Source organism: Drosophila grimshawi, unplaced genomic scaffold (assembly GCF_018153295.1).
Source record: "Drosophila grimshawi isolate 15287-2541.00 unplaced genomic scaffold, ASM1815329v1 contig_311, whole genome shotgun sequence".
In the NCBI taxonomy this organism is placed as follows: domain Eukaryota; kingdom Metazoa; phylum Arthropoda; class Insecta; order Diptera; family Drosophilidae; genus Drosophila; species Drosophila grimshawi.
In genome coordinates, this window is record NW_025063098.1 from 19,051,002 (window position 1) to 19,068,995 (window position 17,994).

The 17,994-nt window shown below is 43.1% G+C and overlaps 5 protein-coding genes across 5 annotated transcripts; 2 read left to right on the forward strand and 3 right to left on the reverse strand.

Annotated features, from left to right (window-relative positions):
- The first annotated feature begins 182 nt into the window (after window positions 1-182).
- On the forward strand, window positions 183-1,774 carry LOC6567825 (inactive non-canonical poly(A) RNA polymerase protein Trf4-2). The gene has a single exon (XM_001993726.2). It carries the CDS (start codon window positions 527-529, stop codon window positions 1,547-1,549), a length of 1,023 nt encoding a protein of 340 aa, XP_001993762.1. The 5' UTR covers window positions 183-526; the 3' UTR covers window positions 1,550-1,774.
- Window positions 1,775-1,951: 177 nt separating this feature from the next.
- On the forward strand, window positions 1,952-4,377 carry LOC6567824 (probable cytosolic oligopeptidase A). Its single transcript, XM_001993725.3, has 2 exons — window positions 1,952-2,140; window positions 2,198-4,377. The coding sequence occupies exons 1-2, from the start codon at window positions 2,046-2,048 to the stop codon at window positions 4,281-4,283; spliced, it is 2,181 nt and encodes a 726-aa protein (XP_001993761.1). The 5' UTR covers window positions 1,952-2,045; the 3' UTR covers window positions 4,284-4,377.
- Window positions 4,378-4,685: 308 nt separating this feature from the next.
- LOC6567823 (oxysterol-binding protein 1) lies at window positions 4,686-7,334 on the reverse strand. The gene is made up of 2 exons (XM_001993724.3): window positions 5,989-7,334; window positions 4,686-5,924 (listed from the first exon to the last, which is right to left on the reverse strand). Exons 1-2 carry the CDS (start codon window positions 7,030-7,032, stop codon window positions 5,175-5,177), a joined length of 1,794 nt encoding a protein of 597 aa, XP_001993760.1. The 5' UTR covers window positions 7,033-7,334; the 3' UTR covers window positions 4,686-5,174.
- A 2,079-nt stretch (window positions 7,335-9,413) lies between these two features.
- Window positions 9,414-12,061, reverse strand: LOC6567822 (oxysterol-binding protein 1). Its single transcript, XM_001993723.3, has 2 exons — window positions 11,207-12,061; window positions 9,414-11,147 (listed from the first exon to the last, which is right to left on the reverse strand). Exons 1-2 carry the CDS (start codon window positions 11,801-11,803, stop codon window positions 10,413-10,415), a joined length of 1,332 nt encoding a protein of 443 aa, XP_001993759.1. The 5' UTR covers window positions 11,804-12,061; the 3' UTR covers window positions 9,414-10,412.
- A 460-nt stretch (window positions 12,062-12,521) lies between these two features.
- LOC6567821 (oxysterol-binding protein 1) lies at window positions 12,522-16,511 on the reverse strand. Its single transcript, XM_001993722.3, has 2 exons — window positions 14,420-16,511; window positions 12,522-14,000 (listed from the first exon to the last, which is right to left on the reverse strand). Exons 1-2 carry the CDS (start codon window positions 16,118-16,120, stop codon window positions 13,251-13,253), a joined length of 2,451 nt encoding a protein of 816 aa, XP_001993758.1. The 5' UTR covers window positions 16,121-16,511; the 3' UTR covers window positions 12,522-13,250.
- Window positions 16,512-17,994: the final 1,483 nt, after the last annotated feature.

A 17,994-nucleotide genomic window follows, 5' to 3' on the forward strand; every position in this document is an offset into this window, starting at 1 on the left:
GTTGAACTTAATCTGATGATATGTTTTAAGCTAATGATGCCTGATTGACCTCATACAAATATTGTTTGAAGAATTCGCCCTATGAATAAACAATTGGTATGAGGTTGTAGCCTTTTGGATGGTATTATAATTTTGTGCCAGCACCACCTGCTACTGGATAAAGCCATGAATACTCAGTGAAACAAAAGACATATAAATTTAATTTTTTTAAAGCATACAAAACCATAATAAACGTTGTTTCTTGTTATTGCTTACGATTGCATGGTTGAAAAATTTAAATATGTTTGTTATTGAAAATTAATCCAACTTGTCGAGGAACATTATTCCCGTGCAAAGCTATGAGTTACTTAGTTTATGAATGAACTAGGTGGCAACTCTATATAACGGTACATGTTTTCTAATTTTGCTTTGTTCTTTTTCGTGCTCTTCGACGTACTTGGAAATTTCCATAAAGTAAGAAGAGAAGAAAATGAAGTGTGTGAAAAGATAAAAGTTGGCTACGGAATTGTAAATTCAAGGAGACAAAATGAGTCAAGCCGAAGATCAGCCTTGGTTCTTGAGTAATTTTGAATATGGCAGCGGAATAGCAGCACTCCATATGGAGATCGAGCATTTTTATAATTATATCGTCAACACACGAACGGAGTACATGATGCGCCTGGAGGCCGTGCAGCGCATTGAGAACCTGTTACTCGGCCTTTGGCCGGAAGTGTCCATTGAAGTTTTTGGGTCATTTCGCACGGGCTTAAATCTGCCGATTTCAGATATTGATATTGCTGTCAATCAGTTTTGTTGCCATGGTTGTGGTCCACTGATGGAGCTGAAAGCGGCGCTAATAAAGCGAGGCATTGCCACGGATGTCCTTGTGCTGGATAAAGCCTCCGTGCCAGTTGTCAAGTTTACGGAGCATATAACGCAAATTAAATTCGACATCTCATTTAATAAGACGACGGGCGTTAAAGCGGCCGAATTGATTCAACGGTACATTGAACAGTTTCCGGAGCTGCCTAAGCTGGTCATCGTTCTTAAGCAATTCCTCATGCTGCGAGGACTCAACGAGGTTTACAGCACCGGAGGGATTTCCTCGTACGCCATTACGCTCATGTGCATCAGTTTCCTGCAGCAGCACTCCTCCAAGAATGACAACAAGTTGGGCAGGTTGTTGCTCAAATTCTTAGAATTTTATGGACGCAAATTTGATTACTTTAAATATGGGATTTCAGTGCGCGGCAGAGTGGAGAAGTGCGTCCTTCAGGCGACACTCGGCGAGTACAATTGGCTATCGGTGCTGACCATTGAGGATCCAATAACGCCCACCAATGACATTGGACGCAGCTCTTTTGCTGCACTGGACGTAAAAAAAAGCTTTGAAATTGCGTTTTTAAAGCTATCCAAGCTGGTGGACTTGGATTCATCCAAAGTTAGTGGCTCGATGCTTGGGAGCATAGTGCAAGTGCCTTTGTCCGTGATAAACTACCGCAATTGGGTGCAGCTCAAATTCCGGCATTTGACCAGTAACGGAACGACGCCGCCTTTAAATGTCCTTTAGCAATATGCTCTTAAATTGCACTTGCAGTCGGGGGATGAAAATATGAAGTTGGATGAGAAAGGAATTCCCAGCAATCTGAATAATTTGGAATGTTAGTTTAAAGTTATCCACAACTGATATATAATAGATTTCGAACTGTTTATTTAGAATTACTTTATGTATACTATTAATTACTTTATTTTGAATTTTGAATTTTGTATGTATGTTCAGAAATATACAATTTTAGCTATTGATAACTACAAAGATAATTTGTTTATTATTGACATATAATAGCAACAGTTGTAAAAGTTTATTTGATTCACCCGCCTTTTAAATCATTTCGGCATGCGATATTAACGATATATCGATAACAATCGTTCGGCTTTTTGCAAGAAAAAAGTGTGAGGTGACAACAGCTGTTCAAGTGTTGTGTAAACGCAGGCCCTCGAAAAAAAATTGTGGGCGCCCGCATTTTCATAATTGTAATTATCTAGTTGTATATTGGTATATTTAAGTGATGTTGAACATACTGCGACAGCGCCAGGCGACGATCGCAAATGCCGCGCAGCGTTCCCTACACACGACAACCTTTCGGCCGGGCTATATTGTGCTGTAAGTGTTGAGATGCCGATGATGAAATGCAATGAACACATTTTTTGCCGCTTGCAGTGTGCCGGAAATCGGTGAAGAGGGTCAGATGGGCGAGGGTTTGCTGACGCCAAATGGCTTGCCCGCGTTCAGTGACATCACCATCGAGATGTGCCTGGGCGCCATCGGGCAGCAGGCGTCCGCCGTGGAGAAATCCGTCAAAGCGCTGGAGGAGCATATCAAAAGTGGCAAGCAACTGAAGAGTGCTGAAATTTATGGCGAACTGGATACAGTAACTGCACCCTTGGAGACAACATGGGGCGTGGCGAAAGCACTGTATCTGGGCAACAGCACGCTGATACCAACCAAATCCTATATGAATATACATGAAAGGGCGCGCAATGCACGTGCCGCCAAGTTTTGCAATAGAACAGTCTACAAATCTCTTCTCGAGCAGGTGGACAACGATGCTGGCGAGGCGGAGCAGCGATTACGTCAGAAGTTCTTGCTCGAAGGCAAGCTTAATGGACTATCGCTCAAGCCAGAGGCCCAGGATGGGCTCAAGGAATTACTAACACATTTGGGTCGCGAGCGAGGTAACTTTAAGAACAAGGTCAATATGGCGGTGCATGCGTTCGCGCATGTGGTTAATGATTTCCAACTGGTGCGCGACTTTCCGCCAACGTTGTTGGAGGCGACGGCACGTGATTCTCAACAGCCGCTGGAAGGTCCCTGGAAGATCACACTCCAGCCGCCGGTTGTCGATGGTTTCCTCAAGTACTGTCCGGATCGGCTGCAACGTTGGAATGTGTGGCGCGCCAATGCGGTGAAGGCCTCCCAGCAGCAGGACAAAGCGCTAGAGAACAGCACACATCTGGAGAAGATACGCGGCTTGCGCAAGCGTCAGGCCAATCTGCTGGGCTATGCCAACTATGCGGATATGTCGATGCAAACTAAAATGATTGGCAGCGTCGATAACCTAAAGCAAATCTTTGCCAAGCTACTGAAATTCGCTGGTCCCGCCCAAAGTGTGCAGCTGGAGGAATTACAAAAGTTCGCTAGCGCTAGTGGCTCGGATCATAAACTGGAGGCATACGATGTGACCTATTGGGCACGCAAACAGCTTGTTGCCGAGCAGCAGTTGCTGGAGGATAAGTTACGCGAGTTCTTCCCACTTCCCCGTGTGCTCTCCGGATTGTTTGCGCTCAGCGAGAAACTCTTCAATATACGCATCGTGGAGCAGCCCAAAACAGAAGTTTGGCATCCAGCTGTCAAGTTCTTTAATGTGTACGATGGCGATGCCAGCAATAGTTCAACGCCTGTGGGTGGATTTTATGTCGACTGCTACTCAAAGGAGCACAAGTTTGGCCGGAATAACGGCTGGATGGTGGGCATTAGGAACAGCAATAAATCCGCCGGCCTGAGTCCGCTCTGTGCGCTCATCTTCAACTTTACGGAGCCGACGCCGGACAAGCCCACGCTATTGGGCTATGACGATTTGCAAATGATATTCAAAACGTTTGGAACGGCGCTACAGCATCTGCTCACCCAGGCGGGCTACAGTGATCTGGCCGGACTCTCAAACATTGAGTGGGATGCCTCACAGGTGTCTGGTTATGTGATGAGCAATTTCCTCGACGATGCTTCTGTGCTACAGACCCTCTCCGGGCATTATGTCAATGATGAGATCATTAATGTGGAGCAGGCTCAAAAGATGCGCCTGCTGAAAACCCAACTGGCTGGCTATAATCTCTGCCAGGAGATCTACTTGGCCGATCTCGATGTGGAGCTGCATCGCTCCAGCGCCTTTTGGTTGGATGTGGTGCGCAAAATTTGGCCAGTGTATCAGTCCATGGCACTCGACAAGAAGGACGCACATCCCTGCTCCATGACCGACATATTTGCTGGCGATTGGGCGGCGGCACATTTTAGTCATTTATATTCCAAGCTGCTGGCCGCCGATATCTCGAGTAGCTTTGCGGAGCAGCGATCGGATGATCATTATGCCACAGTGGGTAAACGCTATAAGCAAACGTTTCTCAGCCTGGGCGGCTCGGTGCCTACGGCAGAGGTATTCCGCCGCTTCCAGGGCCGTGATCCCTCGGTGGAGGCACTACTTAAATCGCTGGACATATTCACACCCTCTCAGACCACCGAGAACAATTAATGTGTGTCCGGCAACTGCTCTTATCTAATGTGAGCTTTTAGTTAGTTTGTATTTTAGATAACGTTTTGGCATTAATAAATCGTCTTGTGGCGTAGATCAACAGAATTAATAGAGTCAACAGACGGGAACAGGTCTTATCAAGGAAAGGTGATACCACCTGATATAACCACTCGTATATACACTGTGACAAAACCGAAACATCTAAAATACATGTAAACGTTAATTTTCAAATATAATTTGTAATCAAAAACATCTAATTTTACAATTGCAAAAATAGGAAAAAAAAAAATTTTAATTCGAAAGATAAAGATTTCATCAGACAAATCGTAAAGAATGCAAAGAATTGTTAAATTGCCAAAAAATGTTCAGATTCGCCTCCCATTAATTGCAGTGTTTCAAGAGTCAGGTTATTAAATGATTTTTTTAATCAATAATATCATTAAAAATACAATCTAACCTCAATTAACCGGACAATTAACTGTATATTATAGCCTGGCTAAAAGAAGGGCAAACAAAAGAAAAGAAAACAGGCTGCACCCCCTTTTGTTAATACGCCTCTCGCTCCACTTATCACATTACTGTTTTTGCAGTGTAGAATGACTCTACAAGTAATTTGCTGGCACTTTAACAGTACAACATTTGCTGCTTTATTTAACAATATATATATATATACATATATATATATATATATATATATATATAATACTTTACGAATAACTTGCGTAAATTTATAACATTTCTCATTGCATGGCTCATCACCTGATTTGTTGTATATTTTCTTTTGGCGAAAGGAACAATGAACTCAATTGAGTTCTTTGTTTAAAGCACAAAAACCTGATTAAAAATTACTTTTGGTTGTATTTGATTGAATTCATTGGCAGCTGTTTCAGTTCAGTATATATTCGGACAGCCGCTCCAGTCTTGATCCGCTTTGGCCTTCCAATATCTGCCCGTGGACACATGCATGAATTCCTTGCTACCATCTATTTGCTGGCGCTTAAACCACCTGGGCTCATAATCTGGATAGGATTGCCCCTTGGCGGCTGCATGTTTCTCTTTGATCTCACGCTGTTTCCTCACTGCCCGCTGCTTCTCCTCCAGCCGCAGCTTTTCCTCATTGCTCCGGTCCCAATCGCCGTCCTCCATTAGACGCTGATCTGGTCGCAGCCGGGAATCAGTGGGTGCCACACGCTCCTCCGGTTCATTTAGCTGACACGCGAACTGTGGAAAGTTGTAGTACTTGGCCGCGTCTGGTGCCTCTGGACGCCGCTGCCAGGCAACTTTGTAGTTGCCAGTGGTGTAGCTGGGACTTTTGGGTGTGCCACTAGTTTGCAGCACGGGCGCAATCTCGACTTTGTCATCCCAGGTGCCGCGCACCACCCACTTGGCCTCGTTATTTCGATTGTAGACGACTCCCTTTACACTACGCTGCACCTCTCGTCCAAAGTACGAATAGGGTATGTAGTTCAGGACACATCTGTAGCCTTGAGCTGCATTGCTGCCAACGATCTCCATCTGACCCTCCAAATCAACCCAAAGTTTGCCTATAATAATGTTGTTGACAGTGGTTGTCACCCGGCGCCAGGAATAGCGACGTCCGCTACTGGGATACGCCAAATAAGCGCCACCAATGGGATTAACCTAAGATAGAAGTAAATGGAATGTAAATGAATCAACAATTGTATTAAGGTCATTCCCCACCCACCTGCAGGTAACTGCCACGAAACTTGCTCGTCATGGAGAACTCTTGCCAGGTGATCCAATCCCTGCCTTCGCAGTGGACCGCAGCAATGGGCGGATGATGCGACACCTGCTCGGCTACGCAGCGCCACCCGAGATCATCGGTGCGATCGCACTCATAGGTCTCTCCCAGGAGTGGGTTAAATGGTTTATTAATCCGACTTGCTGCCGTTGCATAGGCGGAAACTGTGAAGGCAGCTAGGTGAGCTAGCTGTTCGCACTCATCCGTGCAGGCGGCTGCAGTGTCCAGTATTTCCGAGTACTCATAATCCTCGACCAGGCGCTGCAACATGGAGATCGGCTCGTTAAAGTTAACTGGCATGGGTATCTTGGACAGATCCTTGCCGATGCAGTTCTTCATCAGTGACCACAGATTGAGCGGATAGTTGGCCTTATCAGGGACACGCGTCCGTCGACTTCTGGTTGCAACCACTTGTTGCTTGGCTTCGACTGCTGGAGCTGCTTTCACAACACTTTGAGTTACTTCGCCCTTTGCCCGTTCGAGTGACGTAATCCATTTTTGTTGCTCTGCTTCTGTCTCCGCCCGGATGCGAAAATTCTGCTTGCTGCCATGAATGGAAATGATAAAGGTGCAAGAGTCCACGTGTTCAATGTGCGCTGATTTCACAGAAATGGCACCCCGAGATGACTGATGATTGTCGACCTCAGATTGATCAAGATAGTAGCTGAGCACACCATTCGAGGAGAGCACAAACCAGCGACGCTGATAGCCCTTGACATAGTTTGTCCATTTTTGTAGCCAGCCCATCATCATGTCGCTCTCAACAGTCGCGTGATTTTGACCGTGATGTTTTCCTCCCCGCCCACGCTTTCGCATTTTTTGCGATGATCTGGTGCTATTGTTGTTGCTGCTGCTGTTGACATTTTTATTGCTGTTGTTGTTGTTATTGCTGCTGCTGCTGTTATTGTTGTTGTTCTCGTTGTTGGAGGAGGATTGCGATTCCAGGCGCTGCCTGGCTGTGGTGCGTGCGCTCGCGTCGACAGACATTTCTCAATTCCTTGCCAATAACCAAACACAATTAAATCGACAACGTCGTTTTTTGCAGTTCATACTATCTCTTATCTGCCAATGTCGTTGTTCTCGTTGTTGTTTTCGTTGTTGTTGTTGCCGTTATTCATTTGGGAGAGATAAGGTATGACAGTATTTAGCATTCACATGCATCGCTCGCCGCCTCAATATCGGACCGTTGTGAGTCAGTAGATTGGGCATTATTATCGCGCGGACGGTGAACAAATGGTGCTGCCGTTAGTCTCTTTACTTTTATGGCATTGCTTTTATCGTGAGTGGATTAACGGCAGATTAGTTAAATTGCTACAGTGACTGCTCCTCGGCTGAAACTGGTTTTGTTAGCGGCTTTATTTTTTACGATCGCAGAATTCATGCGCAATTCTCGGCGAAATTGTGAAAAATTGATGTTTAATAAAATACCAAATGGTGATTTAATGTTTTGAATAATCAAATTAAATACGGTCGAAGAAAATACTTGTTTTGCAGTGTTAAGAAGCAAATAAACAAAACGTACTTAAAAAACGAATAATTATTACTTGATTTTTTCTCTTTTATTTCTTATTTATGTGTGAAATGATCGCAAATGCACATTAACAACAACAAATAATAATAATCAAAATGTTTTAAATTGATAACTCTATTTTTAAAATTCAAAGTTAATTTTTCATCTCGATTGTAAAATATAAATTTTCTATGATCGCAGGATATTTTTACTTGGTTTGTTACGTATTTTTTTTCACAGTGCACACTTTTTAATTAAAAAATTTCATACGGGTTTCGAAATATCTATTTTTAGAATTGCTCAAAAGCATAATATACGAAATTTTGAAAATAAAGCAATAAGTCAACATACATTCTTGTAAAAATAGTGATTATATGCAATCAATAATATACAGTGTCTCACAGCTTATTTCGGCAGTGTCTACCAAAAATTTTAATTGCCTGCCATAAACTTATAATGCAATATTTTTCAAAAATTCCAAAGACCTATGGCAGGTACATATATTAACCACCATAATGACTATATGACCCCCATAAACTGGGGCTTAGCCACCTGCTATAATTTATGGTCACGGCTTATTTCCAATAGTGGCATTATGGACACCTGGGTGCCATAAAACCCGGATTTTTTACGTAAGGTTGATTATTTTCGGAATAAGTAGACCAATCGTTCGTAGTCAGTTTAGTTATATCCTGCATCTCGGGTGCCACCAGCCACCAAGGACTATGGACAAACGGACTACCATTGAGCAACGGAATCTCATCCTGGAACACTTAAAGATTGGATATTCACATCGCCAAATAGCTAAAATGGTAAATCTAAGCACCACAACTGTATTCAACATCATTCGGCGCTTCGTCGACGAAAATCGGATAGAGGACAAGGGCAGAAATGCACCAAACAAGATTTTCACCGAACAGGAGGAGCGGAGGATCATCAGGAAAATAAGTGTCATGGTATGGGCATCTATTGGTGTTCATTGAAACAACAATGGACAAGAATGTGTATTTCACTATATTAAAGGATAATTTACTCCAAAGTGCCGAGAAGCTAGGAATCCGGCGTACTTTCCAGATTTACCACGACAACGACCAGGACAACAGCCAAGCATAAGTCCGGATTAGTGCAGTCCTGGCATATCTGGAACTGCCCCCACAAGATAATTCCACAGGCCCAGTCTCCAGACTTAAATGTTATTTAAAATTTGTGGACTCTGCTGGAAAATACCATCCGGAATCACAGATCCGATCTCAAGAATGCTCTGCTGGATAAGTGGAGCAAAATCAGTCCAGAAACGATCCGGAAGCTGGTATCTTCCATGAATAATAGGTTAGGGGAAGTTATTAAGGCTAAATGATATCATACTAAGTGTTAACATCCTTATTTAAGTTTTTATACGCCCAATATATTACTTTTCTAAGACTGCCGAAATAAGATTTGACCTGTATTTTGGATAGATTTCAGTTTTTGACTAATTTAAGTTAATTAATTAATATTTTAATGAAAACTGAAGTTTCCTCTTCAAACGTGATATAACATAAAACAAATTGACATTTAAACATTTTGCGTTTGTTTAAACTTTATTAACTTTATAGCACTTTAAAATTTTTGCTAGACACTGCCGAAATAAGCTGTGAGACACTGTATATTTAGACTCAAAAATCCGGAAATTGTAATTTCTAAAAATTTATATTTATTGAGCGATCACTGTAATGTTTTATACTATAATCACTTCATTTTCAGTCTAGTGATTCCTACACTCAGATAAGAACAGAAGCAGGAAAAATGATTGATTTAAAGTGAGGATTTCAAATTCTAGAAAATTATAGTCTCTAAAAGTTTTACTTACACTGTTGTGTAATTGGTAACCATACATTTGTTTGCTTTATTTCAATTAATACAGGACATACATTTTTCGCATTTAACATATTCACCATGCGCTGTTTATAAATACATACATATATATTACATAGTGTATTTTTTGTTGTTGTAACTTTCGCATACCCAACAAGGGCAAAACAATTTTCGGAAAACTTGTTTCGTGCGTCTTTTTGTGGTTGTTGTTGTTTTTCTTTTAAATATTTATAAATAAAACAGCCTAAGCTGTATCTACAAAGCTAATATATGGACTAAAGCTTTATTTTAAGCCGTTGGGTTTTGGAAAATGCAACCCACATAGTGGGGAAAATAATGGAAAACTGTTGCATACAAATTATTTTTGTTTTTCATTCGATCGATGTGAAAAAGTCAACCCACTGGGTGGAAAAATTGGTGGTAAAGGTTGCACCGTCGTCCATTTTTAAGCAAAGCTCTACATGTTATTAATTTTTTATTTTTTTGGAAAATCCGCCTTCAAAAGAACATTTAGCCCATTGGGTCAAAAATTGGTGGTCAAGATTACGTGGGCCGAAACTTATCTTTGCTCCGATCAACTTAAGACTAATTTCCAAAGCTCTAAATAACAACTTATTAAATATGTGTTACTTAGCGATTTTGGGAAATGCGCTCCCAAAACCGAAAAAATAGGTTGAAAACTGTTTTATGAAATTCAACTTTTGCCCTCAAACTCATTTTCGTTCTTCAAAATAGTTTTCTAAGAGAAAACTCAACGAAAATGCAATCCTATTTCAGAAAATCCACCGTTCGAGGTGGAAAATTTGTGGTCAACTTAATATGAGGCATTTTTTTCCGTTTCTGACTGGCTTCAAACTCATTTTCAAAGATCTGTGGGAAATTCCAATACAGGCTTGTTTTACCTTTTTGCATTAAATAGTTGTAGGAGTTTGACTGCGAATGTCTTCGGGATGAGAGCGCGATATTGAAGCATATATTAAGCATATATATAGTGCAGTTCTCTCTAGTAGATGACAGGACAGCCGCTCCAGTCCTGGGCCGCCTTGGCCTCCCAATACGTATTCTTGAAGACGTGCACAAGGTCCTCGCTATCCTGCGCCTTCTTTCGCTCGAACCACATGGGTTCATACGCTGGATAGGGTCTTCCTTCGGCTGCCGCCAGTTCGGCCTCTGCTTCAAGCGCTCGTCGCCTCGTTCGCTGCTTCTCCTCAAGGCGTAGCTTCTCCACATTGCTCTCGTCCCAGGCGCCCTCCTCCATCAGTCGTTGATCGGGACGCAGACGCGAATCAGTGGGCGCCACGCCCTCCTCCGGCTCGTTCAGCTGACAGGCAAGTGTGGTGAAGTTGTAAAACTTATCTGCATTCGGCGGTCCTGGTCGACGCTTCCATGCGATCCTGGAGTCGCCAGTCGTGAAGGTCTCTCCGTCCGCTGAGCCACCCAGCACGGGCGCTATCTCGATCTTGTCATCCCAGGTGCCACGCACAACCCACTTCGCCTCATTATTGCGATTGTAGATGAATCCCTTAACACTGCGCTGAGCCTTGCGGCTGAAGTAAGAGTAAGGCGTGTATTTTAGGGTGCACTTGTTGCCATTGCTGCCAATTATTTCGGTCTCTCCTTCGAGATCTACACACAGTTTGCCAACAATTATGTTGTTCACTGTAGTCGTCACTTTGCGCCACGAATAGCGATTTCCACTCTTGGTAAATAAAACGTAGGCACCACCAACTGGATTAACCTGATCAAAAGCAAAGCTAGCTGAATAATGTTCGTCAATCAAGAAATTAATATATCTACCTGCAAGGACTTGCCACGAAATTTGCTCGTCATGGAGAACTCTTGCCAGGTGATCCATTCCTTGCTTTCGCAATGCAGTGCAGAGACGGGTGGATGATGCGACACCTGCTCGGCCAGACAGCGCCACCCGAGATCATCGGTGCGATCGCACTCATAGGTCTCTCCCAGGAGTGGGTTAAATGGTTTATTAATCCGACTTGCTGCCGTTGCATAGGCTGAGACTGTGAAAGCAGCTAAGTGAGCTAGCTGCTCGCACTCATCCGTGCAGGCGGCTGCAGTGTCCAGTATTTCGGAGTACTCATAATCCTCGACCAGCCGCTGCAGCATGGAGATAGGCTCGTTAAAGTTAACTGGCATGGGTATCTTGGACAGATCCTTGCCAATGCAGTTCTTCATCAGTGACCACAGATTGATCGGATAATTGGGCTTATCTGGGACACGTGAGCGTCGAGATCTGTGAGTGGATTCATTGCCAGCAGCTGTTGGCACAGCCTTGACACTTTTTGTTTTTCGCATCTTCTGCGATAAGCTCAATTTGTTGAAACTTATCTCGATGGGAGAGTTCGATTCCAGACGCTGCCTAGCACCGTCAGACATGTTTCAATTCCTTTGCAAACTTGCGGATACAATTAAAACGGAGACTCCTTTGACAGCCATTGAGGGGACATTTGGGTCCTTTTTAAAAGTTGGCCAGGAAGTTTCAAGATTGTGCATTATATCGAAGACGTTGAGAAAAGGATGCACTACTGGTTTGCCTCTTTTTGGATCCAAGTCTTATGAGGGAGTTTTGCTGCCCTGCAAAAGACACAGGAAATTTTCAACACCAATGCACAATTTTCAATAGTCTGCAAGTATGTATAATGATTTTTTTTTTTGTTATTACTGCTCAATGTTGCTTGCTGTTCGAAATCGTCTATCGTTTTTATGTAACGGTCCTGCGCAATGTTTATGCCTCATTGACGTCCAGTGGTTCATGAACGAACTAAAGTAGTTATACATTGTGCAGGGTTGTTATTGCCGTTAAACATTAGGTTTGCTTTTGTGACGTCAGTCTGGAACATAACATTGAACTTTATATGGGCAAAATGCGAGTCGGATTACCAGTTAGCAACTAGATTAGCAATCAGCAATTAACTCTGCTTCTTCGATTTTTTTTACCTATATGGCAATGATTTATTACTTAAGGCGTTAGCTTTACATCTAATTCTTTGAAATCTAGCTTCCAATATTCCTGATTAGTTTATATTTAAAATAATATTTTTTAATTCCGTTACGATTTCAATTTGCATAAAAAAGCATAAAAAGGCATTGCAAATTAAATGATTCCAGTGCAATTGGTAACCACACAATTTTGTTGCTTTATTTAAAATAATACTTTAATAATAAATTGCATAAATTTATAACATTTAACATATTCTCGTTGCGTTGCATAGATTCTTATTTCTTTTTGTTTTGTTTTGTTTTAATATATACACAAAAAAGGAAAACTCGTTTTGTGTGTCTTCTTCTTGTTTCGTTTGTTTAGAGTGAAAACTTGGATCGCTTCTCACTTGCACATGTCAACATATTTTTATAGATTAGATAGATGTGTGTATTAATATATATCCGTGTATATATATATGTATGCATTGTGTTGCTGGATGGTAAGGTCTATGTGCCATAACTATTTGATAAAAGCAAAGATTAAATTAACAACCGAAAGAAAAATAAAAATCATTTGTTAATCAAACTTCAGATTGAACTCGCCATAAAAAACATTTTCAGCTCTAACATTTGCAGCTAAGTTACAGTATTTAGTTCTGTATATACCTATATATATATATATATATATATATATAAAGATATATAGATATATATACGCATTAAGTAGTTGAAGAATGCTATTAGGTCGATTAGTTCATAGTTCAGTTAGAGTTATATTTATGCTTGACTTCGGGGGTGAGAGTGGGATTTCGAGGCATGTTGCATATTGAAATCGTTTATCGTTTATCGTTATCATATAGTGCATAGATCTCTCTCTCTCTCTCTTTCTTTCTATCTATCTCTAGTAGATGACAGGACAGCCGCTCCAGTCCTGTGCCGTCTTGGCCTCCCAATACGTATTCTTGAAGACGTGCACAAAGTCCTCGCTATCCTGCTCCTTCTTTCGCTCGAACCACATGGGTTCATATGCTGGATAGGGTCTTCCTGCGGCAGCCGCCTGTTCGGCCTCTGCATCCTTCGCTCTTCGCTTCGTTCGCTGCTTCTCTTCGAGGCGCAGCTTCTCCACATTGCTCTCGTCCCAGGCGCCCTCCTCCATCAGTCGCTGATCGGGTCGCAGACGCGAATCAGTGGGCGCCACGCCCTCCTCCGGCTCGTTCAGCTGACAGGCAAGTGTGGTGAAGTTATAAAACTTATCTGCATCCGGCGGAACCGGTCGACGTTTCCATGCGATACGAAATTCGCCAGTTGTGTACGTTGGTCCATCAGCCGTGTGACCGGAGCGCATCACGGGCGCTATCTCGATTTTATCGTCCCAGGTGCCACGCACCACCCATTTGGCCTCGCCGTCGCGATTGTAGACGACGCCCTTCACACTCCTCTGCACCTCGCGACTGAAGTAAGAGTAGGGTATATAGTTCAAGATGCACTTGTTACCATTCGCCGTATTGCTGCCCACAATCTCCGTTTGTCCATGTTGATCCACCCAGAGCTTGCCCACAATTATGTTGTTCACTGTGGTTGTCACCTTGCGCCACGAATAGCGATGTCCAGTCTTGGGAAACAAAACGTAGGCGCCGCCAAGCGGATTAACCTATTTAAAGCGAACGAAAATCAGTTGACTAATTTGTGTGCATTGGGTAAGATCTGTAGTTGGTCGCCAGAATCAACTGTAAATCTTCTCTTACATTATTCTGGATAAGAATGTCGAAGTTTGATAGAATAATTGGATTATTTTCAGATTGGAGCCAAGCTTCGATCCAAAATAGAACTTCATATTAAGTGGAAAACCATATTCACGAATCGAACCAAAGATTGAGATGGGGAGCTATAAGCCATTAACAGACTTTATTCCATTTCTGTATGTTTGTCGACTCATTTGGCAATATTTTAGTATTTTAATATTAATTAAAATATTGTTTTCACTAATCATTGATTTTAATAAGAGACTTTTGTTTTAACAAATCTATGATTTTTGGCGCTCAACTCTAGGCGTAGATGGGGAATGCTTACCTGCAAGTATTTGCCACGGAACTTGCTTGTCATGGAGAACTCCTGCCAGCACAGCCACTCTTTGCCTTCACAGTGCAGTGCCGCAACGGGCGGATGATGGGAGACTTGCTCGGCGAGGCAACGCCAGCCGAGGTCATCTGTGCGATCACACTCGAAGGTCTCGCCCAGCAAGGGATTAAATGGTTTGCCAGTGCGATTCGATGTCGTCGCATACGCGGAAACCGTAAAGGCAGCCAGATAGGCCAACTGCTCGCACTCATCGTTGCACGAGGCAGCAATGTCCAGTATGTCGGCATACTCATAATCCTCGACGAGACGTTGGAGCATGGAGAGCGGCTCGTTAAAGTTGACGGGCATGGGTATTTTGGACAGATCCTTACCAATGCAGTTCTTCATGATGGACCACAGGCTAAGCGGATGATTAGGCTTATCTGGGACACGGGTGCGACGAGTCCTCACTTGATTACCGACCGGCAGACTGTGCTTGCTGCTCCTAACGCTGCTCTTGGCGCTGTTTCGACCGCTGCTTTTGGCGCTTTTCTGGGCGGCGTTCATGGCGCTGCTGTCGCTGGACAGATCTGCGTACTCTGAAGTCGAGGCACGATCCACAACGTCTTTGTATTTGTCTTTTGGTTTGTCGTCATCATCATCCTCACCGGAGACGACACGCTGCTCGCTTACGAAGCACACTTGTTGCACCGTTTTTATGGTTCGCTTTTGCTCATCGCTTTCGGAGGAGCTGCCCACGTGATCCTCGGAGCTGCTGCGACGTTTGTTTAGCTTCAAGATAAATGTGCCATCCGTGGGTGATTCACCGGCTCGGCCCGTATAGCCGAATTCCTCGGCATCAAAGAATTCCGTCTCATCATCCGAGGTTAAATTCGTGCCTGGTGGAACGGAATTAATGGACATGGCTGTGCCCGGAGTTGGCTTATTGCGACGCACCATTACCGCAGCCTGTTCCATTTGGGATTGCTGTTTGGCCATCTGTTCGATGATCTCCTCGAGCCGTTGGCGCTGCTCGCGTTCGTGATGCAACATCTTGGACCACTTGTGCCCTTGTGATTCCGCAGAGCGCAGATAATCATTGCCCGCATTGATCATGGCGTTCGAGGTGATTCGAAAGAGCGTCGCACGCTCATTTACAATCTTTGTGCGACTGGCGAGCGGCTCCTCCTCATTGGACTCCAGATCGTTTAGAGCACGCTGCAGTGCAGCGCCGTGTTTGGTGATTAAATCATAGCAGGTGCGCATATTCTCCAGTCGCTCGGTCAAATCCCGCACCACCGTACTGATCTCCTGACTGGGCACCACCTGCGCCGTCTCCTCCGCCTCCTCCTCCTCGCTCTCGATCGCTCGAATCGCCCGCACTTTGGCCAGCTCCAGCGCTGTGACCCACGACTGGCGTTCCACCTCATTGGAGGCTTTGATGTGAAACGTCTGGGTGCCTCCATTCGAGATGACAAAGGTGCACGAGTCCACCGTGTGAATGAGTGCCCCATGCAACGATATTGTGCCCCTGCACGTGTGATTTATTTCCGTCTGATTGCGATAGTAGCTGAGCACTCCCTTGGACAGGACAAACCAGCGACGCTGATAGCCCTTGATGTAGTTCGTCCACTTCAGTAGCCAGCCCTTCATCTCGGGATCGCCACCACCACCGCCACCTCCTCCGCCGCCGCCCTTCTCCGCTTCCGACATGCTAGCAATTGAGTGGAGCCGTTTTTGTGCCCAACTTGTGTAATTGATGTATGATAGAAATTTATTAGCACTCGCCTGTCTACGACGACGACCTCGATGAAGATTCGGCTGTTGCTGCTGCTGATTCAGATTCAGACTCAGATTCGGAATTGGTTTCGCAAACGCCACGTAGGAGCGCAGGGGGGGGCAGGGGTATGACAACAACTCCAATTGCAAATCAATGTTTAATTAGTTGCTGGCAGCTGCTGTTCGCATCGCACCTGATTGGACAGCCGTTTGCACTTTCCCCGAGTTCACAATCAATTTCCGTTTGCTGGGCTCTAGCGGCAATTGAAATAGTTCTTTTTTTTTTTCTTTGCACAAAATAAAGAAACTGTGCCAGTCAAGTGCGCATTGGTGTGCGTGTGCGTGTGAACAAGGCTGCGGTGTGACCAACTTTGACAAACACATAAATGTCACACGATATTTACTGAGTGCTGCATATATTAAATATATACGTACTGCAACTATTACTGGCGCTGCCAACTTTATTTACGAAAATATCAAACAGCCTAAGGCAAGGTAGGCGCGCAAATTTGAATCTGTTTTTGAACATGACAATATTTAGTGTTTCTTTGTTTTGTGATAATTGGGTTTTGATAGAACAATGTTAAATTTCGACTTAAGTTAACTTTTCAGTTATTTTTAGCTGTTTTTTTTAATACTTATCAACTTTGCTTAAAAATGCCAATTATGTACATAATTTCCCCACAACTGTGCACTAAAAAATTAAAAGTAATTTTGTTTTGTGGTAATTAAAAATGTGCTGCCATCTGTGCTTGCCCTGATACAACTTATGGAAATCTCATTTCCATCGAGGGGCCTGTTGATTGAATTCAAAGTTGGCTTTTTATGGCTGCCTCACCTACACAGCTGTGTTTAGCTTACACATTGCCACACACGCACACACATACAGTGACTCATCTTGGGCAATAAAAACCACAAAGAACAGCTGTCTCGGACACGCCGTCTATTGGATACACTATTCGATATTTATTTAAAGAGCCAAGCTCTTGCGTTCGGGCAGATATGTGTATGTGTGTATTATAACTGGCGAAATTGGCTAAGAAAGAACTTGCCTTCCGTCCGATAGTGCTAATAACACCTATATAAATGATATAATGTTCTGATTCGAATCCAACATATATACTGCTTGTAGATAGCCCAAATACTGAAAGAAATCATACAGCTGGGTAAATAGTGACTATATTGATTTGGCAATAGAATCAAGGATTTATATATTTATAAATGTCCTCCTCAATGCGTGTCACACTCGACAGTAAAATTATGTTACCTTTGGCAAAGCCATCAAAATATAAATATTGGTATCTCGCATTTTTACTGTCAATAACATTTGATATAAATTAGTTAATTAAATATGTTGCGTGATTAGTAAATTATAAAAATACATGACATATATATATATATATAAAATATATATGTATAAAAGGTGGGTTGTGGCGTCAAATTGGGGTTTTCGGTTGATTGGTTGGTTGACTCACTTCTTGCAATCGGCCCAGGAGTAGCGAAATGTGGCTATCATGCGGTAAAGGCTGCAAAATACAAACTTGGTCGTAAAAAATAGCTGCGATGGCAAAGTTCATTGGACGACAAACTCACACTCACACACACACACACCCAGGCAGACAGACGAAACGAATAAACCAGCGAACGGGTGGGTAGGCGACAGGTGGAAAACACAATCACAATAACAGCACATAAAATCAGAGAGACACACACACACACACACAAATGCATGAGCACACACATACATATATGAATGGATATATATGTATATGTATATATATATATTTATATATATATATATCTATATA